Below are 27,371 nucleotides of genomic sequence, written 5' to 3' on the forward strand. Positions count from 1 at the left end.
CTAGGAACTGAGTTTGGTATTTTGCCCTTCAAAACATTTTTCAAAATGCAAAGTTCTAATAAATCTCCATACAACAGACTTATTATCACCTGGTTTGACTCAGACTGTTTTGTAATCATACCAGCAATGAAACATGATAATAGGGAGATGGGCATGTGGTTACAAGGGTTAATCTCACCCTACAGACTAATTCTAGAGGAAGATTACTTAGTTTTCTGTAAAAGAAGTCTTGAGTTAGTGCAGCTTTCACTATTTTTCCTTGGTTTTGGCAAAAAGGTGTTACTGGCTTTCCAAATGTGAACAGCAGTTTCTTGTTTGGACCTTTATAGTGATGTCCTAGGATGCTCTTTCTTTTCCCAGGAGGAGATTATAGACTTTGGGGTGGGGGAAGAGAACTGGGAGTGTATTGTGGGGAAACACTTTGAAGACCTGTTTGGCATAAAATGTTCTTGTTTTCAACAGAGAACTGAAAGTTTCTATGTGGGATGGGTGTGAAGGACTTGCTTTCAGCTACAAAAAGTAGTTGAAGTCCTCTTTGGGGTTGAGGCTCTGACTCCTGTGCACAGGAAAGGAGGGGAAGAGGCTAACAAAACGTCCATGTTATTGCAGTATATTATTCATGTTTCCTCTGCAAAATCAAAGGAGATGTGCCATCCAAGACAGTGGTTCTTTGTGGCACTGAGTCTGGCTAAACTGAAACTAGTGGCTCACTCGAAACCTGTTTCTCTTTGAGAGTTTTGTTGTTTATCTTCTCTTGCAGATAAAGGCTTTCTTCTAGGAATGTGGGGTGGAATCGACAGGTGAGAGAACAGGTGGCTCAAGATTCATGTCAAATGTCTCTGTGGCCCCTATGCAAGTCAGGTGGCTGATTGATGACAAAAAAATGTTCAAGTTTGGGCTTGGGGTGTTTGCTTTATTCCTTGATAATCTTGTACAGAAGTATTTAAAGTTATGTAATTCTATGAAAGTTGTGAACTTCTAGTATTTTATTGACAATTTTAGGGAGGTTAAGTGATTAACATTTCTGTGGGTGTATGTTTTAATTATTGAGTAGGGGAATGGGTTACAGTGTTGTCTTGTGTTTTGCATCGAGAGTAGGAATGGTTGTCGCTATTAATAAAGTAGGATGACCACAAGTACATGTTGCTATAATCTATACAGTAAGGTGACCCCTTCCAAATACCTGTTTCAGGAAGGAGTGGTAGTGACGAGCTTTGTGCTTTTAATCTACAAAGTCTATGTACTTGGTTACTTATATGATAGGTGCTTTAGAAATACTTTAATAGGTACAGAAAGCAGAGTACACATCCCTTTTTATATTGAGACAGGGTTGAAATAGTATGTTTTTCTGAATCTTCAGTTCCTGTATAATTTATTGGGGGTGTAGGAGGGGTTGCAGCTGCATGGTAGACATCTTAATCAATGAGACCATTTGTACTATTAAGCAGTATACTTTTTAGAGCCAGGCCCTTAATAACAAACTAAGCTGTCAGTCGATAGAACACATACAGCTTGTGGAGCTTAAGGGCTTGTAATATTGAGAGAACAAAGCTAATGTAAACATCCTTTATAGTTCATGAGGTTAACTTTTTTCTTACCCAAGCTTGCATTAATTAGTTGCCTTCCTATCTGTTCCTTTCATTGCCCCTTGTTTGTAGATTTCTCCTTGGGTTCAGCGTCTTGGTTCATGGCCTGGCTTTAATCTTTGCTGTGTGCTGTCCCCTGTTTTTTTTTTAAAAGTACTCTGTAGATTTTCTTCAACAGAAAGCTGGATGTAGAGCACTCTTTAATCTTGGCTTTGCCATTCTATCTGAGGTACTTGGCATAATGCTTAAATGAAGCTTTAAAGGAAATTCCTGTGTTAAAGTAATTTATGAATGTGCCTGTCCTTCAGAGAACGGAAGGGAGAGAGAGTCTATGTGCTCGCTGATTGAGAGTCACTATGCTTCCAGTTAGTGTGCTAGAAAGAGCTTGCATAGAAATCCTGAATTCCAAATACCTTCTCTTGTCCCCAAATCACATCTGAAATGATCTTCATGTTGATGCTACTTTATGGCCTCTGGAGTTTTTTTGGTTTGCTATTAATTTATAGCTGGTTTTATTCTTCCTTTCCCCCCCTATTTTTGTCATGCTGGAAATATTTGGAGCAAAATCAAGCTCTGGAAATAAACAGATTTATTGCACTGTTCAAAGTGTCTGTATCCTGCTCAATGGACAGCTGGGATCAGCACAAGTGTTTCTTGAAAGGCAGCATCGACAGCAGAGGATGTCACTGGGGAATGAGAAGATAATTTCATAGCAAAGTTGTAGCAAGCCTGGAACACTGTCAGATGTGGGATGAAAGGCAGCTGACATAGAAATATACTGCTTCCAAAACCATTGTGAGCTAATTGTTTTGTGCTTATTTTTTGAAGATCATATTTTATTTAGTTTTGTGATCCAAACTGCAAAAGAAACTATTTGAAGAGTTGAGAATGGAAAGTGTCAGCCTACTTTGATCTTGACTAAATAACTTTCTCTTTAGCCTCCTTTTCCCTCTCATCTGTCTTTTCCTCCACCCTGGCGCCACCTTCAGGTTTTGAGCATTTCTGGTCCAAGTAATCAGACAAGAGAAATGTTCTGGGGGTTAGTGTCCTTCCCGTTAAAAGTTCTGGTAGAAATGAAGCAAACAAGCTGGCCAGTTTGTTGCGTGTTTGTCTGGTTGCCCAGGCTCCTCATCTAATGGGCTTTTCCAGGGAGTGTGTCCCAGCTCTTGCCAGAGTTGTCTTCCTGTCCTCCGTGTAGTGAGTTACTGCCTTTTTTGGTTGTGTTGCTTCTTTTCTTGAATTCTGTAAAATGGATGCTTCTGAACAACTCTTAAGACTGAGGGTTTTAGGAGTTGTTTTGGTTTTTTTTTCCTGAAACAGTTGTTTATATAGCAATCGGCGTAGTGAGATCCTCTATTCAATAAGCACCTTGCTAGGTTGTAATAATGAGCGTTGGTGTTTATTTTGTTTTTTGAAAAGCTAATACTTGTCCTTTTTCCTTTTTTAGACAGCCTGTAATGAATGTTTTTTAAATAGGTTTTTGTACATTATAGACTCTTTAGACAGTCTATAATCTTGGAGACGGAAAGTGCAAAGAATGAAACTTTAATGAATTCCTGACTCCCCCATTCTAGTAATCAGAAACTGTTGTGTAAAGGATGTATGTAAAAGACAGGTTTGTATGTGCAAAGACTTGCTCACAGAATCTGTGAGTCTTGGTGGTTGTAAAGGAGGAGAATGCAACTTATGATGACTTGAACAGAATCTGTTCCTGCGTGTTGCCGGAGCACAAGTTTTTTTATGTACCTGCCCTTTCTAGCCTGATTTTGGCTATGGGCTTTAGAGAATATAGTCAAAGCTGACCTTTCTTTCCTTTACTTTTCACTTAATTCTACACGGATTCAAAGAATGCCAGGCTCACTAGGTAAAATCATGATTGCAGCATGTTCTATATGTCAGTCTTAAAGGTCTATCTGATCTACTGACTAGGCCTTCATAGGGTTTAAAATCTAATTTTGTTATTCAGTGATACACAAAATAAAGCAAGTTATTTTTATTTTGTTGTAAAGCAAAATGTGATTGCCTTTTGAGTTAGGTGTGGCAGTAACAACACAGAATCTGTGACTGGGTTTCTTTTAAAAGATGCTCTTCTCAGACAGCTTTGGAGATGTTCATCTTAAGGTTGAAATTTGCTGTATTTTCATAACATACAAAGTAGAAATTCATTTCAATATTACATGTGAGTGTATGTGTAAGAAAGGAGGATACCAAGGCTGACAAATTTGGACAGAATCCAATAATTAAAGCTATAATAGGGCTATTAATGCTTCCAAATTTTGAATCCACTTTACAGTCCTGTGCTTTGAGTAATGTCTTCCTAGACTTTATGTATGCTCAGTAAGAAGGAAAGGAAGAAAACGGCAAGAAAGGGAAAATGTCCAGGGACACTGGATGCTGTATGCCCTGCGTGGTTTGGAAGGGTGCAAGAGGAGTGTGTGTGTATATGCAAAAGTGTGCCTGTGGCTGGTGTGATGTTTGAGCAGAATTTTCACATACTGTGGCTAGTTTGCCTATTTTAAACTTAAATGTTTTGGTGAATTTTGTCCTCCAAATCTATGCTGCTAAATCACAAGGATACCTGAGGTGGAAGAGGAGCTGTTGTCTGTAGTGTATCAGTATGCCATTTTGCTAGGTGTAAGGAGTAGACTTGCTTTTTGGACAAGGTATTTGGATGTGACAGCTTTTACCAATCTCTAGGTGTAGATGTCTTGTACAGCCCTGATAATGCAGCGCTTCTGTCTGCAGATTTTGACTCGTTTACTCAATCCATTTCCTCTTCTAATTGGAAAAGCAAAAAGAAACTTAAGCTACCATCTCCATCTGCAAAAGTGAGAGTAAAAATGATGTGAAAGGCAAAAATTATCATATAAAAAGCACAAATAATTTGAACTTTGAGGTCAAGATGCTGATAGCATCCCACATACCTCCAGCTGTGTAGTCATCTTCTGTAAGAACTTAGATCATTCTTTTAAGAATTGGAAGTGGTGGTTAAAATAACTCCGGTGATTTTATATAACAAAAAGCTGAGGAAGCTGATGGCAACAAGGACAAGCCAATAGTTAAATAATGCTAATGAAAGTTAAAGGATCCAAAAAGTCTGTGGCCACTTGGGCTGAAGGACAGCTAGCTCCTTTGTTAGAAACCAACTCAGTTTTAACAGCAATGTGGTGGAGGAATCTGGCTGACCCTGCACTGGGCTCTGTGGCAGCGTGTTAGCATGGTACTATTTGGCAGCAATACTACCAAAATCTTAATTTATATTTTCTTTCATTGCTAGCTCTTTAGTCTGATACTCATCCCATAGTGTTGTGAAAAGGCTGAAAAATGTAGCAAATACTAACCAACCTGTGGTCTGGGGAAAATCAAATTGGGTGTTTTCATTACATCAATCCCACTTTTGTTAACTAACACTATCATGACATACTTCGTGTTTTGCAATGTAATTCCTTTTATGGCAACTTATTTGCATGGTTAATTCAACTCGGACCAGAAGTAAATCCAGAATTCAATAGTGAGAGTTATTACCCAAGGTAGCATCTTGCTAAAGGGTGCAATGAATTCTGTCATAATCCATAAGTTAAGATCAGATGTGTGTCCAAGTGGTATTTTCTGATTAAGCTACCATGTGTGAGATAGATGCAGAAGTTACTGTGGGGCTCTAGAAGGTGCTATACAGAGAATTGATGAGATTATCATGGGTCCTTCTGGCCGCAAGGTCACCATGGTTGCTGGGTATCATTCCTAGTGGTGAAAGGTGAAAAATCACGAGTCAGCTAGTAGCGAGCATAGACCAAGATCTTAAGGGCTATTTCTCAAATGAAGTTCTCAAGTCTTTGCTTCTTGGTGAATAATAAGCATTGGACTCCTAGCTTAACTTTATTTGTACAGGTAGTGGTCTTCATTTTAGGCTCCTTTTAGCTTGAATGTGGTGGATAATGAAGGCTGTTCTGCTTCAGTATGAGCTGCACTGCTTTTGCTTGTCTCAGCTTCACAGCAACTCTTATCTTAAACGTTTTGACTGTTTAATTTTACTGTGGAGTGTTTGCCTGTCAGGCTCAGTGTGACAGCACAAGTGCTTATGGTGGCTTAAAGAGAAGGGGAGCGAGGGAGGGGGAAAGGAAATTATAGCCTTTCTCTGGAGATGGGGAAACCACTTCTTTCAACAGCAGTGCTGGTTTATACTGCTTCAACTGCTGATAGTCCTGCTGTTCATATGTCTCTGTGCTCCAGAAGTATATGTTAAGGATGAGCTGATATATAAAACATAAAATTCTTTTGCAGAGTAAGTTCAGAGAGCAAACTCCTTGGAAAAGACAGTATGCCACACAAAGCCACTGTTATTTAAGTTCCCAAGTTTGTTTTCTCTTTCTAGTCTCTTACCTGTGAATCTATTCTATTCCTACAAGTGCCGCTCAATTTATAGTTGTCAGATGGGAAATATGTGGCTGTGAAACTAACATGGAGCTAATGGAATTATTTTGATTCCTTTAAGGTACCTATACATTTTTAGCTCTATTACTGCATGGTCACTGCTTCTCTTGGTGCTTTGAAAACTAGAGATGGAGGAGAGAAAGCTTTATGCACAACTTTAAGATATTTATTTTGACAAAGGTTAGAGTCTTGCCTGGAGGGGCAGCTTTCTCATCTCTGTTTCCATTTGCCCAGGCTGGACAGCTTTCTTGTAGTTCTCTGCATGTTTTTCTTAGCTTTGCTCATGAAGCTGTTTCATCCTGCTTTTAGGCTTTATCTGATCTCATGCTTTTTGAAAAGCAGCATACTTGCTGCCTGAACAAGAGTCTTTCTCTGTTACTTACTTTTCCCCTTTCTTTTGAAGGTCATCCCCAAAATGGATGGAAAGAAATCCAAGTCAACTCAGCTTTAACATCGACACAATTGCAGTTCACTTCTGTAGCGTAAGCCACAAACCTCTTTAGCTCAATGTAACTCTATGAGAGTATGGAAAGGAAAGAAGGGATGGGGAAATAGGCAGGCTGATTTCCATGGAGAGTTATGACTGTCTTTGAAACTGGCTGTTGCCACAGCAGACCTGCAAGGCTGAAAGGTGTGGTATCTGTCAGAAATAAAGAATCTGACTCTGAGGCTGGTAGAGATTCTGGATGGAGAAAATCCACTGATTTCCCATATATTGGGAAAATGGTGTTAGTGAGACTAACTAATGAACATCAAAGCCAGCTAGAAGTGGTCTGAAGATGAGGTAGGTAGGAGTGAGCTTCTGAGAAACTAAAGGCTGTGTCTTGCATCAAAGTTTTTTCTCTTGTGCTGCTGTTGGAAGGCAGAAGCATGGTAACATATGGGATTGCTTTGCAGAATTGATGCGTGCACCTTGTGCTTCTGATTCAACTTCTGCAGTCAAGGCCAGGATCTCTGGGCAGAAAAGGGGCTGAGTATTAATATCCAAATATTATGTATACAAATTTAATGCAATGGAGCTAAGAATGCAGAGGGACAGGAAGAACACTGAGCTGATGAATGCATGGTACTGAAATAGGTTACAGGCTGCTTACTCATTTTATTTCTTAAGCAATGCAAATACTGAGAGGGAACTGGGAAAATGTCTGCTTTGTTTGTCTGAGACACTAGCAGTGTAGAATGTCTGATAAGCTGACCCAGTATTGACTATTAAAAAATGCTTCAGCATTGTTTTTTATTAAAATTCTTAAATGACAAAATCCTCTGTGCTGAAGGAAAAGGGTGTAATGAAGAAAGATCTAGGGATTAAGGTACAGAAGGGTTTTTAATTTACTAAATTGTCATCTACATATGCAGCTGTAATGGTGCTAACTTCTGAGAACTGATGTTACTGTCACCTCCTTGAGAAACTAGGAGAAGACACAACTCCCAGAGTCTATTTGTCTCTTGGTCGCTCATTTGCTTGCTGTAACACTTGACATCTCTTTTAGTAGTGTGATTCTGCTGTGCTTCTGAAATGAAGAAACTGTGGTTGTCTTCTTGAAAAAGGCACTGTGGTGGACCAGCTCACGTTTGAGGAAAAGCCTTATTCAATTCCTGTAGTAGCAGTGGGGTTCAGAAGTTGCTTTGTAGTGCTAGAGTAAGAAAAGTCTATGATTCAGCTTGACTTGCCTGTATTTCTGTAGTCTGCTTCGTTAGCTGAGGTGAACTGTAGGAAAACTGGGTAAATTTGACAGGTACTTTACTGTATAAAGGGGGAGGAGAGGAAGATGTTACCGACTTGCCAAATCGTTTGTGTCAAAGGTAGTAACACAACATTGTTATGATGAAATTCTGAACAGCTAAGAACTCTTTGGGGTTCATTGATTTCAGTTTTCAGCTTGCTTAGTCCTATGGAAGGCTGTAAAGTCTGGTAGTAAACATATCAAAAAAAAAAAAGAAAAAAGGAGAAAAAGCTAGTGTCAATATATTAATGAAAGCTTCTGTTTTTAACAGTGTTCATCCCTGTGTCCTGCGACAAGGTGAATTGTCTGATTGTAATTTTAAATGATGTAGGAAATGGGAATGACTGTCCTCAGAGAATAAGAAATCAGGAAACTTAGGTTTCAGGCTGGAACTGTATTTATTTTTTACTTTGAAGCAGTTGAATTGCCCCCTACGAATAAAAGCAGATGTAAAACTGTGCAGAGGTGAAAGCAAACTTTATAGCGTGCTCATATCTGCTGTTGACTCTTTCTTGTAGCATCATTTCTAAAGAAAGATGACTGTATGGTCTTAGCTACCAAGACCTCACAAATATGGCCCGCTGTCAAGTTAAGATGATGCTCCAAATTGCCTCTTTGCTTAGAGGCTTTCAGAAGCACAGGTAAAAAGCAGCCCCATATAGGGACGGTAAACTCTTCTAAATTCTGTTAAAAAAAAAAAAAAAAAATTAGAAGGAAAAGGACAAGGGAGGTGGTATGAAGGCAGGAATACAAGTTCTGTGATTGGGTGGTATCTGGAAGCAGTAATGTCATCTGGCTCCCTCTGCCTGGGAACGCAGCTCTGAGGATTCTGCTGCAGTAGAGTGCAGTGCCAGATTTTTTTCTTCTAGCTTGTGCCTCGTATTGATTTTGATGTCCAGGGACTGCAAGATCTTCCCCTCAAACTTTGGATAAAATGACATGAACGTCCGATGTGCACTTAACTTTAGGCATGTTGATTTGATCCTTGTTTGTCAATCTGTTACTTCTGTTTCACGAAAATAGAGTACAGTCCTTGGGTAGCATGTCAGTACACCTTTTTCATTTGTCTTAATAATTTTTGTTGTTCATTTTAATGTTTCTCCATATTGAGCTGAGTTAAGACTCTAGCTTTGTCCAACATTGCTCTTGTCTTGTTTTTGACAACTCAAACCCTTGGAATGGAACACTTGGCAGCCATGTGGATTGAAAGCTGGAAAGTATAAGGTTATGTGCCAGCTGTAAAACGCCACACTGCATCCAACCAAGTAAATGTGAACTCTGCTGTGTATGATATGATACTGCAAGGATATTATTGTAGAGATTCTGTCTGTTCGTTGTGTTATGCAAAAGGGTACATTTGCTTTCTCTTTAATGTTTGGAAGGAAAACAGATGTCTGGAAAATGAACTTCACTAGCAGAGCTTCTCTTATACTACGTTTGAGAACAGATCATATAACTGTTGATGAAAACGCTAGCAAGTTGTGAAGGCACTGCATGTAACTGCTCTGGCCAGAGATTGGCAGGAAAGAGCAGTATGGCAAATAATGAGACAGTGGACCTTGAGCTGCTGTGACAATGAGCTGCTGACGGAGTTAATTGACATTATAAAACCAAAATAAACTACTGCCATCAACTAGAACTGCAGAAGCCATACAGACTTCATTGCATTCTTCTGGCAGTCTCTGAAGAACAGTAGCTACAGATCCCATGAAATTCTATACAGAGTTTTGGGGTTTGTGTATAGTTTTTAAAATAAGTTTATAGTAATTGTTTTTCTGTCAGTTTTTTTTAACTGCAGAACTAGTTTACTTTTAATACATTCAGTGAGAGAAAGGTCTGAAGGCTGATTTACTTGTGGGTTTTTTTTTGTGTTATTGCACTTACTGAAGAGATTGTAGTGATAGGATGGCAAACTTGAGACCAGATTTATGTTGCTATAGGATTCATTATCCTGGGAAAAATAGTGAACACTACATCTGGCCTATTGATCCAGCACTATGGCTCTTTAAGAGGATGTTTGCTCAGTCCCTGAGGTGGTGATAAAGACTGGTTTTGTTCAGTGGGTTTGGTTTGGTTTGTTTGTTTTTTTTTCTTGGGGTGGTGGGGGGAGGAATCCTTTGGGGTTTTTTTTCCTTAAACTCAGGTGCTGCAATTCCCTGCCTCTGTGAGACTGCAGACTGTCTGCTCGGCCAGCTGGACTATTACTGGCTGTTACAGAGAAACTGGTTAGTTATAAGCTGAAGAAGCAGATCCTTTAAAATGCACCTGGTTCACTATATCATAGAGAACCAGCTTAAGTAATTGTGTTTTAAACCACAGCAAGAGGAGCCAAAGGTCCAGCTTTGACAGATTGTATTTTCTTTGTTTTGCTTGAGCAACTTGGAGTCCTTCAGGATGAATCGGTTGCCCAAATGGTAGGCACCTAGGGCTGCTAAAAAACTCCTGCAGTATTCAAGACCCTTTGTGGGATTGACAGCTGTGATGTAGGGTGTTAGGAAAACCTACACCTCTCTGCAGCTGTGGCAAGAGACAAAGCAAGCACTTGTGCATGTTGAAAGGAACAGTAGGTGCCTGTGATTTTGCATCCGAACTCCACTCTACATCTCTACTTTTTCAGCCCTACATATTCCTCACTGTCCCTGTGCTCCATTGTGATAGTTCATTATAGTCATGTCCCTCAGTAGTCTGTATTGGGACTGGTACTGTTAAATGTCTTTATCAATGGCATAGTGGGTTTGAGTGAACCTTTGGCAAGTTTGCAGGTGACACTAAGCCAAGTGATGCAGTTAATTTGCTTGATGGATGGGATGACATGCAGAGGGACCTTGACAGGCTTGAGAAGTGGGCCTGTGGAGGTTCATGAAGTGCAACAAGGCCAAGTGCAAGGTCCTGCACGTGAATCGGAGCAATCATGGCTGTTGGTGCAGAGTAGGTGATGAATGGATTTAGAGTAGCCCTTGCAGAGAGGGGCTTGTGAATACTGGTGGATGAAAAATTAGATGTGAGCTGGCAACGTGTGCTTGCAGTACAGAAGGCCAAATGTATCCTGGGTTGTATAAAAAGAAAGGTGGCCAGCAGATCAAGGGAGGTGGTTCTCCCCCTCTGCTGTCGTGAGACTCCCACCTGGAGTATTGTGTTAAAGCCATGAGTCCCCCATTACAAGAAAGACATGACTCCACAGGAGCACACTGAAAATGATCTGAGCGCTGTAACACTTCTTATGTGAAAAAAGGCTGAGAGCACTTGGATAGCTTAGCCTGGGGGAAAGAAGGCTTTGGGGAGGCCTTATTATGTCTTTTCAATACTTAAAGGGGGTTTATGAGAAAGATGGAGTGGGACTTTTTACCAGGGCTTGCAGTCCATTAGGGCAAGGTGTAATGGTTTTAAGCTAAAAGAGCATAGAATAAGAGCATTAGATAAGAAAGAAATCTAGTAAAAGGGTGGTGAAGCACTGGAACAGGTTGCCCAGGGAACTTGTAGATACTCTGTCACTGGAGATGTTCAAGGTCAGACTAGGAAAGGCTTTGAGCAACCTGATCTGCTGAAAGGTCCCCCTGCCCACAGCAGCGGATTTAGAACTAGGTGATCCTTTGAGGTCCTGTTCAACCCAAAGCATTCTATGATTCTTTTAATACAATAACTTTAATGATGGCAAGTTCCTGTTTCAAGTAGTGTAGGCTGCATTTTGTTTCTAAATGTGTGACAGCAGATCTGAAGTGCTCTTCTCATCTTCAGCTTTGTAGTTTTCACTGTTCCCACAACAGTGCTCAACTTTGCTTTTGTTCCTTCTGTACTGTTTCTAGTGCTACACCTTTTCTATCTCTAAAAAGACAATTTAAACTCTTTATTCTGCTGTTTTGCTGGCTCTGTTGTATAACTGCATCAATAAAAGTCCTCTTCCAAAGAGCACTTCACAAAGGATGCATCTAGATTTGCAGTGCACAGTAAAATCTCCTTATACAGGAGTCCTATGATAACTTAATTCTCGCGGGTGCTGGTGTACCATGTCTCCCACTAGAACTGTGAGATTTTCTGCTCTCGGAGAGTTTAAGAGTTAGTTGTTTTTTAATTTTACTTTTTCCCTTATCTCTGTGCATAGTTCTACTGTTTCTTCTGGCATGTTTGACTGGCTCATACAATACATTCTTGACAGGAATGCTAACTAGAATAGACGAAAGGCATTGTAATGAAAATAACATATTCTGGTAACAGTGGCTTTCCATATAAACGTGTCTTCTTCACCTGTAAGCATATAGATTCATGGGTCCTATGGTAACCAAAGAGGAAACATCTTTCCAGGTTTGGAAAGCTCTTCATGAGGCAGAAAAACTAGGCAGGTAGCTCTTCCTGTCAGTCACTGAAGACAAACAATAGAATAACCCCTCGAACACAGCCTTGTTCCACATTATAATAATATTTTATTAATGATCTGGACAAAGGGATTGAGTACAGCCTCAGTAAGTTTGCAGATGAGATCAAGTTGTGTGAGAATGTTGATCTGCTTGAGGGAAGGAAGGCTTTACTGGGGGATCTGGACAGGCTGAATTCATGGGCTGAGGCCCATTTTATGACAAGGCTAAATGCCAGGTCTTGCGTTTGGGCCACAACAACCCTATGCAATGCTACAGGCTTGGGGAAGAGTGGTTGGAAATGTGCTTGGCAGAAAAGGACCTGGGGTTGGTGGGTTGATAGCTGGCTGGATATCAGCCAGCAGCGTGCCAGAGAAGGCAAACAACATCCTGGTTTGTATCAGAAATAGGATGACTGCTTCTCTAGCCAGCTGGACTAGGGAAGTGCTGATCCCCCTGTACTCGTTATTGGTGAGGTTGTCTCAAATCCTGTGTTCGGTTTTGGGCCCCTCACTGTGAGGAAGACATTGAGGTGCTGGAGCATGTGCAAAGAAAGGCCACAAAGCTGGTTAGGGGTCTAGAGCACAGGCTTTGAGTGGCTGGGGGAAATGAGGTTGTTTAGCCTGGAGAAAAGGAGGCAAAAGGGGAGGCATTGTTGCTCTTTACAGCTACCAGAAGGGAGGTTGTAGTGAAATGGGTGTTGGTCTCTTCTCGCAGGTAAGAAGTGACATGATGTGAGGAAATGGCCTCAAATGCCAGGGGAGATTTAGGCTAGATATTAGGAAATATTCCTTCATGGGAAATGTCGTCAAGCACTGGAATAGGCTGCCCAGGGGAAATGGTTGAGTTGCCATCCCTGGAGGTATTTAAAAGAAATGTAGACATGGTGCTTAAGGATATGGTTTAGTAGTGAACTTGGCAGTGTTAAGGGTTGGACTTAATGATCTTAAAGGTGCTTTCCAACCTAAACAATTCTATGTTTCTCTTCTATGATTTTCAATCTATCCTACCTGACCTACCTGATTTATTTTTTTGTCTCTAGAAGATGATGCTTAATTTTGTACCATGCTGAAATATTAGACTGTACTTCATTTCTTTGATTCTGAGACTGTACACTATGCAAGTTGATTTAGAAGTTAGTTTGCTTTGTCATTTATGCCTCAGAATGCCAAATAGTTTGCCTTGATCCAGAAAATGAGAGGCCAAGAGATATTCTCCTTGAAATGCACTGTGTCAAAACAAAATATTCGTGGATGGGAAGAGAAAACTTGTCAATTTCGAAGCAGGAATGAAGCATCACAGGACAGACCTGGGATGTTTGGTCCTGGAGTGGAAATACTTGTGGTCAAGGCTGAATTCTCCCACCTGTTCAGACAGTTTATGTATTTGGAACAGTTTGTGAAATGAGTTGTCTGAACCAGGAGCTGCCTGTGCCTAGTCAACAGAAGTACTGTGAAGCAGGAATCTGCCGCAAGTCAGTTTTGTTGTGGTTTTGTTGTTTTTTTTTTTTCATTTAAAATGCCTTATTTGAGGCTCTGGGCAAAAGCGTTCTGAATTTGAAAATCCACATTTCCAAACCTTCATTATGAGATGCATATGCTTGTCCTTTTTTTCCTTAATCTACCAAGAACAGGCCTTAAGAATGAGGGCAAGGGCAGTGGTGATTAATGCCCTGTGCTATTACAGGCTACTGTAGGACTGAGCACAACCAGCTCTTCCTTCTGAAGCAGGGTAGGTGTGCGAAGATGAAAAGACAGGCATGCCAGGATGAGGGACCATGTGATGCAGTGGTTATTTTCAGCTTTCTTTTCTCTTGGCTGAGATTCAGCTTCTGTTGTTCTTTTTGTTTATTCAAACACCGCCCCCCAAAAAAACCCAACCAAACAAAACAAACCTCCACACAGATATTTTTACATATATTTTCTTGTCTTTGACAGACATGTGGTTCATTATTTCAGAATGCTGTTTGAATGGGCTGAAATACTGTTTTAAAGCTGCTCAGGCAGGAGATGAAATGGAAAAGGAGGATCCTGTTTTGGGCAGTTATTAAAAGCCTAGTGTTTACTGTTCAGAACCGGAGGTGTGCTGTAGGTCTGGGCTGGGCAGCTCTGAAAAGACATGCAGAGGAGTATCTCTCCTGTGCATGGCTAAGATGTAAGTGCCTGATGAGAGCTTGCTCTTGCAGCTTTAAGTTCAAAAGGTTGATGCCTTGGAGCTTAAGGTTTTAAACCAGTATAGAGGGGTCTTTATGGTTAGGCAACTGTTGAAACAGTTATTAAGATTTGTCTTTATCAAAGTCCTAGAACTTTGTTTTTCTTGAAGTTCTTGTTGTAAGTGCTAATCTGCTGCAGTCTAGGAGAAAACTCAGCTGATAGATGTCGCCAGGGAGTTTCTCACTGAATCCAGTAGTTCCTTTTGTGGGAGCTCATTTGCTGCTTTTCCCTAGCAGGGAGGATACTGAAAGGTTTCTCTTTCTGGCACTCTTGAGCTACTGAAGTCATAGGTTCATTAGTAACTAAGGAACAGATGCGTTTACAGGAAAAGCTCCTACAAGCTGGCAATAGACTCTTCTCTGAAAGGAAAGTTGTTTTGATCCCCTGTTTGGTTTTGCTGAAGAGTGAGGGATTTGTCCAGGGCGATCCAACTGCTGACGAAATATCTTGTAATATATGACCTGGAAGCATAATTAATATTATATCATCTGATGAGTCAAACAGCCCTACAAAAAGGATTGAGAAACATTACTTTACCTGAAGAGGGTCGCTTAGTCTTGCATAATGTCAGATGACTACATTAAACTGAGTACTGTGCAATATAGTGTGGGAAGAGAATGTGATAAATACGGAAATATGGGGGATGTCAGATGTCCTCAAGTATGATATAATTTTATGATCTTAGCTTCAGCACTTAAAGGAGAGTGAACAGACCAGCAGAGATGTTGCCTATAATGGATTCAGATTAGCTCACTACACAGAAATTGAACTAAGTAGTTATAAAATCAGTTTAAATCTCATTGTTTTGGGGGAGTGAGTGAGGGAGTATGAACAATAAAGCCTGCTCTTGCACTAATGCATTTCGAGAATATCTTTTGGTTTTCAAGAAGCATTTTACCTGAAGGACAGATCCTTAATAGGATTGCTCTGTCATTGTGTGAACAGTGGGTCAAAGGACTCATTAATATGAAGTTCAGTTTTTAAGTATTTTGGTTTAGTGTTGTTTTTTTCCTGCAATAGTTAAACATAACTGTTCGTATTGGTGGCTGGAGCATCAACATTTGTGGGGGGGAGGTTTTGACAAATTTATAATTACTGTTGAGAAATTGGATCTTGACTAATGGGCTTAGGGATGTAGTAATAGCATCATGCTATTCATATGCTTTCGTATTTACTGCTAATTAGAAGTGGAGAAAAGCAATGATAAACTATGGGGACATATAAGGTTGTTCTGTGAACGAGCCCTGTTGCAGAGTTGTGCTGTGCTACAGCTGCTGTTTTTAAACTTCTGTTCCCAGAGATGCTGCTGTGGCAAGCTGAAGCACCTTGTTAGGTGGAAAAGTGCTTTCAAGAAGGTAACTGTATTGAAGCCACACAAAAATAACTTACGTTTGAAACCTGGAAACCATCCTTTCTTGGACATGAGCAATCTCATCCCAGTAAGTGCAAGGTGATATTGGTTCACAGAGAAGCTTTCTAGGGTGACAGTGTTGTGCTTTTCCCCATTTGGGCTGTGAATGAGGACAGAAGTGTCTCATGAATTCAAGCTTAAGTCCATGCTATGAGTTTTAATAAGCCTTTAGGTGGCAGCTTAACTTCCACTGTGAGTTGGCTTTTGTCGACCTATAGCTTATGGTGATGTAACAGATCATTTGGGAAGATCCATGTTATGCAGGAAAGAACGTCAAGTCAGAATAAGCATAAAGCTAGTAATGTGCAATCTTCACCTCTCGGACTTGGTTGCTGTACTGATCCTAAGCAGAATAGACTTGAAATAATGTCACATTGAACTCTTCAAAAAGGGCAGTAAAGTTTAAAAGTGTCTAGCTGGAGCTTCTGAGATAAAAGGCGGTAAACGTAATCTGAACCCTTCTCTCATAAGGTAGATATGTCATCATTACTATCTGAGGGAAGAATACCAAGGACATACCAAAGTGAGGTTCAATGCCAGGTTGTCTAGTGTTTGCTTTTGAAGACTAAGATTAGCACTTTTTAGTTCCCTGTGGTTTTAACGTTACATATGAGCTGTTAGTGCAGAGTTGAAGTCTTGCTTACTATCCTAAAATGTTAGAATTGTGAAAAAGCTGTAATGTAAGTGTTCTCATTTAAAAACAGACAACCAAAGACACAAATACTGATGTTTTACGTGGTGAATGGGAGAAAAGGGAATAGGATAATCCCAGGAGTCAGCTATTGGTTCTTAAGCTCTAACAATTCTCCTTTTCACTCACTGAGCAATGCTTTTCCATGGTGCATTTTGTCTGGCTGAGCCCCTGCAGGTTTTATACTTGTGCTCATGTTTTACTCTATGAGAATAGTGTTTTTATAGCATTGATCATGTTAGATCTATATGGATGCTGTTTTGTAACAGTAGGAATAGCTTCAAAGATCACGGAACTGCTAGGTTGGAAAAGATTTTTGAGATCAGAGTCTGCCTGTACCTCTCCACTGTGAAACCATATTCCTAACCACTTTATCTACCCATCTTTTAAATACCTCTAGGGATGGGGACTCGGTCATCTCCCTGGGAAGCCTGTGCCAGTGCCTGATAACCCTTTCAGTGAAGAAATTTTTCCTAACGTCTAATCTGAACTTACCCTGGTGCAACTTAAAACTATTCCCTCTTGTCCTATCACTTGGGAGAAGAGACCTCCCTACAACCTCCTTTCAGGTAGCTGTAGACAGTGATAGGGTCTCCCCTCAGCATCCTTTTTTTCTAGGCTAAAACAATGTTGAAAAGTGATTAAACAGCTTCCTTTTGCAGTGGAGCCTATGAAGACAAATGATGCCTGCAAAAGGAGGCCTTCCTATATGGCATTAAGGATTTGTAAGGAATTCTAGTTTTGGACTGAATGAGCTAATTTATCACTAGAGATTAATTAGATATGCAGTGAAAGGTGCCCAGTCTGTGCTCTTGCCTGTCTTAATTTTTCTGCATTGTTTTATGCTCCTTATGCTGTACCACTACTTCCTGCCTTAACGTCCTACATTAGGAGTCAGAAGGCAAGAATTTAAACTTTCACCAGTAAACTGTGTTTCTGTACTCTTCTCCACTACCTTTCTGTGTTATTTTCACTGCAGCAAAACTACAACTGTCTTTCATGCATGCTGCTGCTGTGCACTGCTCCCCCCACCACCTACCAGCATGCACCACCTCCCCTATACCCCAGCACTGCCACCACAAAACCACACCACTGCTGCCCCTGCACACCATCCACACTGCACACCCTTCCAACTGTGGCCACAACACACTGTCCCACCACACACCACTGCCACAAAACTGCACCACTGCCACCTCCCCATGTTGCCCCAGTGTGCACAGCCGCCTCCTTGTGCCACCCCTGCACACCACATGTGCTGCAATGAACCCCCACCACAGTTGCTACCACCACATGCTGCCCACCATGCACCACTGCCACCCACGCACCAGCACTGCACAATACCTTCTCCTAACCCCACAGCTGCGTGCTATGCATACCTTGACTGCGTATCACTGCCACACACCATGTGCCACCACACAGCCACCCTCTCCCACGGCACACACCATCCCTGCACACCACCACCAATACACACCATCTCCTCTACCCTCACCAGCACACAGTGCCACCAGACACATGACCACTGCACACCCTCACCACATCACCCCCACCAGCAGCACACACAGTTCCCACGCGCCTCCCTACCATCTACGCATACTTCACCACCATACACCATCCCTGTCAGCGTACCACACTGCCAGATACCCCTCACATTGCTGCTGCCCACCATGCTCATCACCAATACACATCACCACCATCACTCCACCCACCCAACACATCCAACCACCATTGCCATACACACTAGTCTTGCCAAACAACACCTCAACTGTGACTGCACTCTACCAGCACCACCACACACCTCCACCCGCCCTGCTAAGACATTCCACTGCATACCACCTCCACCAACACAACACAGCCATCAGGCACCACCCCATCACTGCTGCTACTACTAGCCAGCACCACCACCATTGCTCACCACACAGTGCCCCCACCATGTGTGCCACCTGCCACCACCAGCACATGCCACTACCTATGTACTCCATCACCACATGTTTTCCACCATATGCTGCCACCACCTCCACCAAAGACCACACACCTGTGCCCCCCCCTCCACTGCCCTGTGCCAGCACAGCCCGCCACTGTGCAACACCACATGTCCCTACCACCACAGGTAGGGGAGACCTTATCACTGTCAACCACTAGCAAAGTGGGCGTTGTTCTCTTCTCCCAGGCGACAGGATGAGGTGGAGGGCTTCAAGTTGTACCAGGGGAGGTTTAGATTGGATATTAGGGAAATTTTCTTCACCAAAAGGGTAATTGGGCACTGGAACAGGCTTCCGAGGGAGGTGATTGAGTCACCGTGCCTGGAGGTATTTAAAAGATGGGTGAGTTAAGTGCTTGTGGCATATGATATAGTAGCGGACAGGTATGGTTGGACTTGATGATCTCAAAGGTCTCTTCCAACCTAGTGATTCTATAGCCAACCACTGCACGTACTCCCCACCACACTATGCACTACCACTGACAAACGAAACACTGCACCCTGCTGTTACCATACACCACCCCTAGCCGCCGCCGCCACAGACCACTACCCCTACCACCCTGCCTCAGCGCACACACACACACCAGCACCACCAAACCATACACTGCACGCATCACCCCCAGCACCTGCTGCCTCTCACCACCTGCTATCACCTCATCAGAGCCTGCTACTACACCACCCTCATGCACTGCCTCCAGATATGACCACCCCCAGCAGCATCACCATTGTGGCCAAACACCATGTGCAAAACAGTGGCTGCCCAACACGGCACGTACAACCACCTCACACCACTGCCCACAGTGCACCACCACCAAACATCACACACACTCCTGCCCCCAACAAACACTACCAAGACACAGCACCATACACACTACCGCCACTTGCTGCACACAGCACTGCCAGCCCTACAACACATTGCCCCAGCAGCACTGCGACCTCACACCACCATATCCAGCATCGCATGCTGTGCCTACCACCATACGCCACTCGTTGCAGCACTGCCACCACACAATCCCCCAACACTCGCCAGCACCACAACCCACCTCTCTGCAGTTTTCTCAAAAATTTTGGTACTGACTCAGAAACCTTGTTTATCATTTATATGGGTCATGCTTTGATGTCATGGAAGGAATTGAATTGCTTTAAATTGATGAGAATCGGCAGCAGGTGCTGAGGAAGATCAAGGAGGAGGTGATCTTGAGTGCCATCACACAGCACACACAAGACAACCAGGTGATCAGGCCCATTCAGCATGGGTTTATGAAAGGCAGATCCTGCTAAACTAATCCAATTTCCTTCCCTGACTAGGAGACCTGCTTAATGGACGAGGGAAAGGCTGTAGATGTAGTGCGCTTCAGTAAAGCCTTTGACACTACTTCTCACAGTATTCTATTTGAGAAACTGTCTGCCATTAGCCTGGACAGGTGCACCCTCTGTTGGGTTAAAAACCGGCTTAACAACAAGGCCTGAAGAGTGGTGGTAAATGGAGTTAAATCCAGTTGGAGGCTGGACACAAGTGGTGTCCCCAGTGTTCAGTGCTGAGTCCATTCTGCTTAATATCTTTATCAATGACCTGGACAGAGGGAATTGAATGAACCCTTAGTAAGGTCACAGATTACACTAAGCCGGGAGGAAGTGTCGATGTGCTTGAGGATAGGGAAGCTCTGCAAGGGATCTGAACAGGCTGGACCGATGGGCTGAGACCAAGAGGCTGAGGTTTAGTTAAGGCCAAGTGCAGAATCCTGTACTTGAGACACAGCAACTCTGTGCAGTGCTACAGGCTTGGGGAAGAGTGGCTGGCAAAGAAGGACCTGGGGGTGTTGGTTGACAGCCGACTGAACATGAGCCAGCAGTGTGCCCAGGTGGCCAAGAAGGCCAGTGGCATCTTGGCTTGTATCAGAAACAGCGTGGCCAGTAGGACCAGGGAAGTAATTCTGCCTCTGTACTCGGTACTGGTGAGACTGCACCTTGAATACTGTGTTCAGTTTTGGGTCCCTCACGACAAGAAAGACATTGAAGTGCTGGAGCATATCCAGAGAAGGGTGAGAACCTGGTGAAGGGACTGGAGAACAAGTCTTTTGCGGAGTGGCTGAGGGAACTGGAGTTGTTTAGCCTGGAGAAGAGGAGGCTGAGGGGAGATCTTATCACTCACTGTCTACAACTGCCTGAAAGGAGGTTGTAGAGGGGTGGGTGTTGGTCTCTTTGTCCAAATGATAGGTGAGAGGACAAGGGGGAATGGCCTCAAGCTGCATCATGGGAGGTTCGATTGGACATCAGGGAAAACTTTTTCACCGGAATGGTTAGCAAGCACTGGCACAGGCTGCCCTGGGAGGTGGTTGAGTCACCATCCCTGGAGCTATTTAAAAGACAGGTGTGAAGTGCTTAGGGATGTGATTTAATAGTGGACAGGTATGGTTGGACTTGACCTCAAAGTTCTTTTCCAACCTTACAATTCTGTGCTTCTGTGATTCTTATTGTAATAACTGCTCAGGTTGTGGCTGTCTGTATCTTATGTTTTTTGTTTCTGTGGGCCCAAATCTCTGGGAAATGGGCACTAACATATTAAAATCAGACTTAAGTAAAATTGCTTGGTAACAGTATGTGATGTTTAGTTCAGCCAGAGTAAACTGTTGTGTTGAGAGAACAAATTCTATTGTTTTGGGTTTTATGTTTGGTTATGTATAGATAATTAAATGCTCTCCACAAAATTAGTTATCTCCACAAAAAAGCATGTTTCATTATTTTATTCTTACAGTTTGCTCTAAGGTTGAAATAAGTTTGCTGTAAGTCTCCATGTTAGAGTTGTCCTCTTGTGTTATGGGAAGTTACTATATGTAGAATGTTTCTCCTTTTTTCTTTAGATAGTGGAATAGAGGCTTGGTTTTTTTCTGAGCTATATTTATATGTCTTCATTCATGAAGACAATAGATTAAAGCTTGTTTTAAAAGAAAGTACTTTCAGGCTTGCTGACTCCAAAGGAGTTAGTGCTTAGTGCAAGCAGTTTTAGGGTATTTTTGCGTTTTTTTTTTTTAAAAAGTAGAGCTTTGTTTCTAAATGAAACTCTGTATGTATTTCTCTCTTGTAGTGATTTTAAAAGCTAGATTTGGATTAACTTGATGGGGTCATTTGCATGCACAATCTATGCTTACTTTCTGGGAAGCTGTGTGACAATAGCTTCTGAAATTATTCTGAATCTTAATTTAAGAGTTCATCATGAAGATTTTCCTTGAAATTAATTTATTAAAGCATTAACCTGGTGATGAGAGGGTGGTGAAACAGACCTGTGTAACTTCCTTAACTGCTCTTGTAAAATGAAGACCTCTTTAAACAATGCCTAAGCTGAAAGTTACTTTTTAAAAGACTGCTTGAGACTAACTTAGGTTAGAAAGTTGTTCCCTTTAGACACTCATCTTTATTCAGCCTACATGGACCTGTAGAGGGCATTTTAGTTTTAGAGTTAGTTTATGTATTTTTCTACACACACCTGTAGGTCTAAATTAGGTGATGTTTTCTTTCTCCTTCAGGTACGTTGACGATAGATCACTATGCTACAGGTTTGTGTGTTTCTATAGGCACGTGGGATTAAAATACGGTAGGATGTATTCATTTTACTCTAGGGATTTTAGCAGCATTTATTTGCATAGATAAGTTGATTTAAATCAGGCACATGAGCTTCGGAGTTTCAAAGATCCACAGGCTTGTGCTTGTTTTGACTTTGAGGAAGCTGGCTAATTTCTTCTAAAATTATGGCCATGAGGTTCTAGCTACAGTTAAATTGCATGTAAATATAGTCGTTACTCTTGAAAGACAGCAGAAGTGCCTACTACGTGTTGCACTTCCCATCACCTGTACAAGAGCATCTTTCTAATTAAATGTAGTGGCTTAATCCAGGGAGAAGCATGTTACATATATTGTTTTGGGTTTTTAAACACTTCTTAATTGAGAGGATATGAGAGAAGAAGACCTTGAGGTATGTAGTCCAGAAATACCAGTTTTACCCTTTTTATAGCAAGGTGATTCCACTGGTGTTTAAATTCTAGTCTTGTTAGTTGCAGCAGACAGCATTCAGTTTGGCTTCCTGAAATGCAGTGTAGGTTTAAATAAAACCATCCTTCCCATGCCCTGGTTTTGTCTAACTATCCGAAAAAGGTTAAAAGCTCAAATGGACAATAGAAGTTAGCTGTTGAATCTGTGAGCATAAAATTACAATGATTTTTTACCTTCATGTTTCACTCTAATAAACTGATTCACAGCTGGAATTAAAATGAATTTTTCTCCACTATTGTTAGTGTGTCGTACCATTTGGCTCATGCTGTTGCTTATATGTCTAAGACATCCATGATAAGCCTTACTCTGGAAAACGAATGCAGAGTTAGCTGTGTTAATCCATTACAGTAGGCTAATCTTTATAGCCATAATTTAGTTTATATATAAATGCGGAGAGAGATGAGAAGGACTGATATCTCTATTTAAATGCAATGGGTAAGGTGGGCCTCTGTGAGCCAGGTGGGGCAGCTGCTGGCATTGAGTTGTGTGATTTAATAACAGTTAATTTCCTTTGTGCTTGGAGTTTGTACATACTTTTCCCTGGCCCCTCAGTACTTGAGGTAGTTGACAGTGGAACCTGGAGCCTGTCAACTGTGCAAGAAGAAGGTCCCTGGTCTTTTGGTGGTTTAAAAAAAAATATGCTGGTTATAGGGAAGCTGGAAGAAAAGCTGAGGTGCAAAAGCTTTCATCTATGCTCTGTAGGAATATTTGGGGAATATCTGCTGAGCACAGTGAGTTAACTTGGTCTCTTTTGTGGGATAGCAGAAATACTGCTGTTGGGAGGAAAAGCTCTCCTCAAAGGACTTGCTGCTGTCCTTGTCTCTTCATGAGGTAATAAATCACACAACTGGGATATGTTCAAGACAGCAAGGCTAGCTCAGTTTGGGTTTCAGTAAGGACACAGTATAGTTATTTGTGGGCTCTTCTCAGTTCCTTGTGGTACACATTGAAAGGGTTTTATTTCTTTGCAATCAGGCAAGTGCATTGCAGCATCTCGTACCCTTTGTGATAAGCAGTGCTGATTTGGCTTGAAGTAGTCATTTTCACTCACCTACTTAGGCTGTATGAGTAACACAGTTTAAATCCCTGCAATTTCTGAGGCTCATGATTTCCCTTTCAGAGTCCGGATGGGTCCCTCTCTGGGGTTATGCAGAAGTGGAAGGAGTATCAGCTCCAATGCCTGAAATACTTGTATGAGACACCCCCCATTGTGGCAGGTAAGCCTGCTTAGCAGGGATAGGATGTATTAACTTTTAAAATGTATGGTAATGGTACCAAGGGAGTGATTATGGACTTGAAAATACTTCTTCAGCTTACTTTCTAGTCCATTTCTTCTTTATCCCATTTGCCGCCCCCCCCGCCCCCCCCCCCCCCCCCCCGCTTGCTCTCTGTAGAACTCTTCCCTCTGCTGAGAAAGCATTTTATAGAACAATTTCATTGTAAAGATGTTAGTCTTTAGGTCCACAGTGTTTTGCAGTGACAAATGGCTCTACCACATCAAAGCAGAATGCTAATGTAATAGTCCTGAAACTTTTTAAGGGGTCAGGATTTATTAGGAAATCTGAGACCATGCTCTTCACACTGACCTAGTATTCTGTGGGCCTTAAAGTTGGTATAAATTATTTTGAGCACTGTAAAATGCTGAATTTGCCTTAAAAAAAAAAAAAAGTACAATAGTAAAAATGAGATTGCAGCTTGTCTTAGCTGTTGAACCCCTGTAACATGCAGAGAACAGCTGTGACATGCCAGCATCATGTTGTTCAGAGGATACTGGTGGCTTGTCAGTGATGCTCAGAATTGGATACAGTGTGGTGTGTCCTATGCTTCAGTGCTTTTTTTGTGTACTGAGAAAGATAAGATGGGTCTGAAGTTGTGTCTGTTAAGAATTATTTCAAAGTTGTTAATTTTCCTTCTCTTAACTACATCATTATGGCAGAGTGAGAGCAGTAACTGATGACAGCAATAGCAGGGAAACATTCATCTCCCTCTGCTTCGTTATCCTGTTGAGTGGTTGAGTGCTGCCCTCTAAGAATGACAGTTTAATAAATCTAAAGTTGAAGTATTCTAGTGTTGATTAATCTGCAATGCAAAGTTATGGGTGTTTGTGGATATTTTGTTGGTGGATCTATATATTAGGCTAGACTTTCCAACTGCACAACTGTGTACCATTGTTTGGAATTATTATCTACAGTATTTATAGCAAAAAAGATTTTAAATTAAACTGAGACATGTAAGGGTGTAAAAGAGGAAAGGTTGGAATGGATCAGTGTTGATTTACCTTTCTTGTCCCTTGATTTAGTCAAGACCCTCATCTATTCTTCATTTTCCTGGTGTGTGGGGATAAACTCCTTTTGGACAAATAAATCTTGTTTAACCCTACATCAAAGCTAAATTGCATAATGCTCTTATGGCTTAAATGCTCGTGTCTGTGTTAACTTTTATTTTCTGCTTTTCAATCTTTTCCTTCTTGAAGTATTAATTCAAGGCAGTGGCATGACCCCTCCCTTTGCTCTCTCTGCAGAAGGCAAATTCTGCAACAGAACATTTGACAATTATGCCTGCTGGCCAGATGGACTGCCTGGCACCTACGTGAATGTCAGCTGCCCTTGGTATCTCCCCTGGGCTAATGCAGGTAAGAGCCTTTCCCTGTAGTCATAGCTCTAAACCAACTCTCTTTTCTTTCCACAGTCTTAACAAGGATAAAAATGGCTTAAATAGCTGAGTCCAGTCAGTTCTCTGCAACATGTTAGTAGGAGTATGGCTCAATAGGATACACTATTTAGTTGGAGAATATGAAAATGGGAGAAGAGGCTATTCTGAAAGGTTGCATTTCGTTTGGATTTGTGCTGTCATTTGGTTTTGCTGCTTGAATAATGGTGACTATTAATGAAATAATTCTGTGTGAAATAATCAATAATAATGGTGTGTAGTTTGAAAATGGGGATTTCAAAGTAGCAGAGATAGGTGATAGGTCATCTGGTAGTAGGTAAAGACAAAGTCTGAAGTGCAAGTGGTTTATACTGCTTCCTGAAATAAAGTGAAATTTCTCTGAATGCTCCAAGATGAAGGCATAGTCAGGATTGCAAAGACTTTTTCTCTGAAGGACTGAATGTCACCTTTAGATTTTACACCCTTATGTACATGTACACTTGATGTCACTTGAAGGCAGTGTGTATTAGATCACTTTGTCTAGCATGCTGTCTTTAAAATCAATGATTTGTACAGCTTGTTCTTTGTGAATATCTTTCAATGTTTTTAAGTCTAAATGAAAGAGTTTATTAACTAGTTACCTTGGTGTGGGGAATTCGCTTTGGCCCCTGTTAAGGGACAGAGGGTACTGGTTAATGAGGATGTATAAATCTCCTGGATGTAAAGATGATTTAAGTATGGAGTACGTGTTATAAGTGGTGTTAGGAAGAGATTTCAGGAATGAGAAGAAAAGGCATGGGAGGGAGTGGTCAGAGGGATACTTAGATGTAGTAGATAATGTAGGACCTGTATGTGATCCAAATAGTATGGACTTAAGGGGTGGGGCTTTTACTGGCTTTGCCTGGGATGGAGGTAAATTTCTTCATAGCAGTCCGTATGGTGCTGTTTGTATTTATGGCTAGAAATGTTCATAATGTACCAGTGGTTCGTCTGTTGCTGAAAAGTGCTTGCACAGCATCAAAGCTCTGTCTCCAACCCATGTCCTGCCCAAAGCCCATAGGCTGGGGGATGATATAACTGAGACAGCTGACTGGGGTATTTAGTGGTCAGGGACACTTGTGTTATGTGAGGGAGAGATCATCTACTTCACTCTTTCTATGCCTGTGCTCTGGAATCCTGTTGCTTCTTGGTTATGTCTTCTACCTTGTCTGCTTTCTGAAGTGACCTATGTGCTCTGGCAGTTTTATTCCTGTGTTGTTTGTGCTGAACATCTATGTCAGGCTGATTTCCCTGACTCCTGCCCGGATGTGATGCTCTGTATTCTACCTGGGGAATATTATGCTATAGTGTCCATATTACTACTTTTCTGCACATCTTTTGTATTATCTCTACTATCTTGGTAGTAACTGCCAATTTGATAACCTCTCACATTAAACTTTGTTAATGTTCTTCAGATTGTTAATAGAGGTGTTATGTTTCTAGAATGGGTAAACAAGCTTTTAGAAAATGTATGAAATTCATTCTTATCTTATAATTAGTTGACATAAAATTATTGAATGCTGTGGAATTTTTTTTCCAATGATGAGAATCTTTCTGTAAATCTAAAACACTTCACAGGATTAAACTTCTTTCCTGTAAACCTGTTTACTTGCAGTTTTCAAGACCCTGCATACAGTTACTTGACTTCCAGCTGCTCTTGAAACATCCACTGCTGGAAAGAGCCAAAGTTTAACACAATACTGCAGATTAATAAATTATTGGAATGCGCAATATCTTTCATACTTTAGCAATTAATTTAAAAAAAAAAGATCCTGAATCAGTGTTTGTTTTGGTGAAAAGAACAGCAGTATTTTGTTAACCCCTTGCTAGAAAGAATTGCAAAAGTACTTCAGAAAGTCATGAAACCTCTGGACATGTTCCTTTTTGCATATACCTCAATCTCTGTTTTATCAGGAGGAATGAGAATGGAACAAGGAGGTCTTTCATTGTCTAATATCAAACCAAGACATTTGTACTGGTGCCAAGTACACAATTGAGGAGCCTGAATTACTATGACCTGATATTATTTTGTGATGTTTTGTGGAGTTGTGTTCAAAATGAATGCTAATAGGCTGCCATGGTGAAGAGGTAACATCTTTATAATGGAAGGGCTAGAGCAAAAGGAAATTGGACATCCTGTGATTTACAGTAATAACTAAAGCCTACTTACTTGTCCTTGCTTAGCCCCCCTACTTGCAACTTGAAATAGATTCTAGCACTGCAGGGCTTCCATCTCTTCTGATGAAAATGGAG

General features: G+C 41.4%; 1 protein-coding gene across 2 annotated transcripts in view; it reads left to right on the top strand.

The window, feature by feature from the left end:
- GLP1R (glucagon like peptide 1 receptor) overlaps positions 1-27,371 on the top strand; it is a 91,915-nt gene that overhangs the window by 12,097 nt on the left and 52,447 nt on the right. For both annotated transcript variants that reach the window (XR_008449287.1, XM_054063443.1), the window contains exons 2-3: positions 23,551-23,647; positions 24,952-25,062. Coding sequence is in view for 1 of the 2 variants with exons in the window: in XM_054063443.1 (XP_053919418.1) it covers positions 23,551-23,647; positions 24,952-25,062 (208 nt within the window). In the remaining variant the exon portion in view is untranslated. The remainder of the gene's footprint in view (positions 1-23,550; positions 23,648-24,951; positions 25,063-27,371) is intronic.

Source organism: Cuculus canorus, chromosome 3, assembly GCF_017976375.1.
Source record: "Cuculus canorus isolate bCucCan1 chromosome 3, bCucCan1.pri, whole genome shotgun sequence".
NCBI classification, from domain to species: Eukaryota; Metazoa; Chordata; class Aves; order Cuculiformes; family Cuculidae; genus Cuculus; species Cuculus canorus.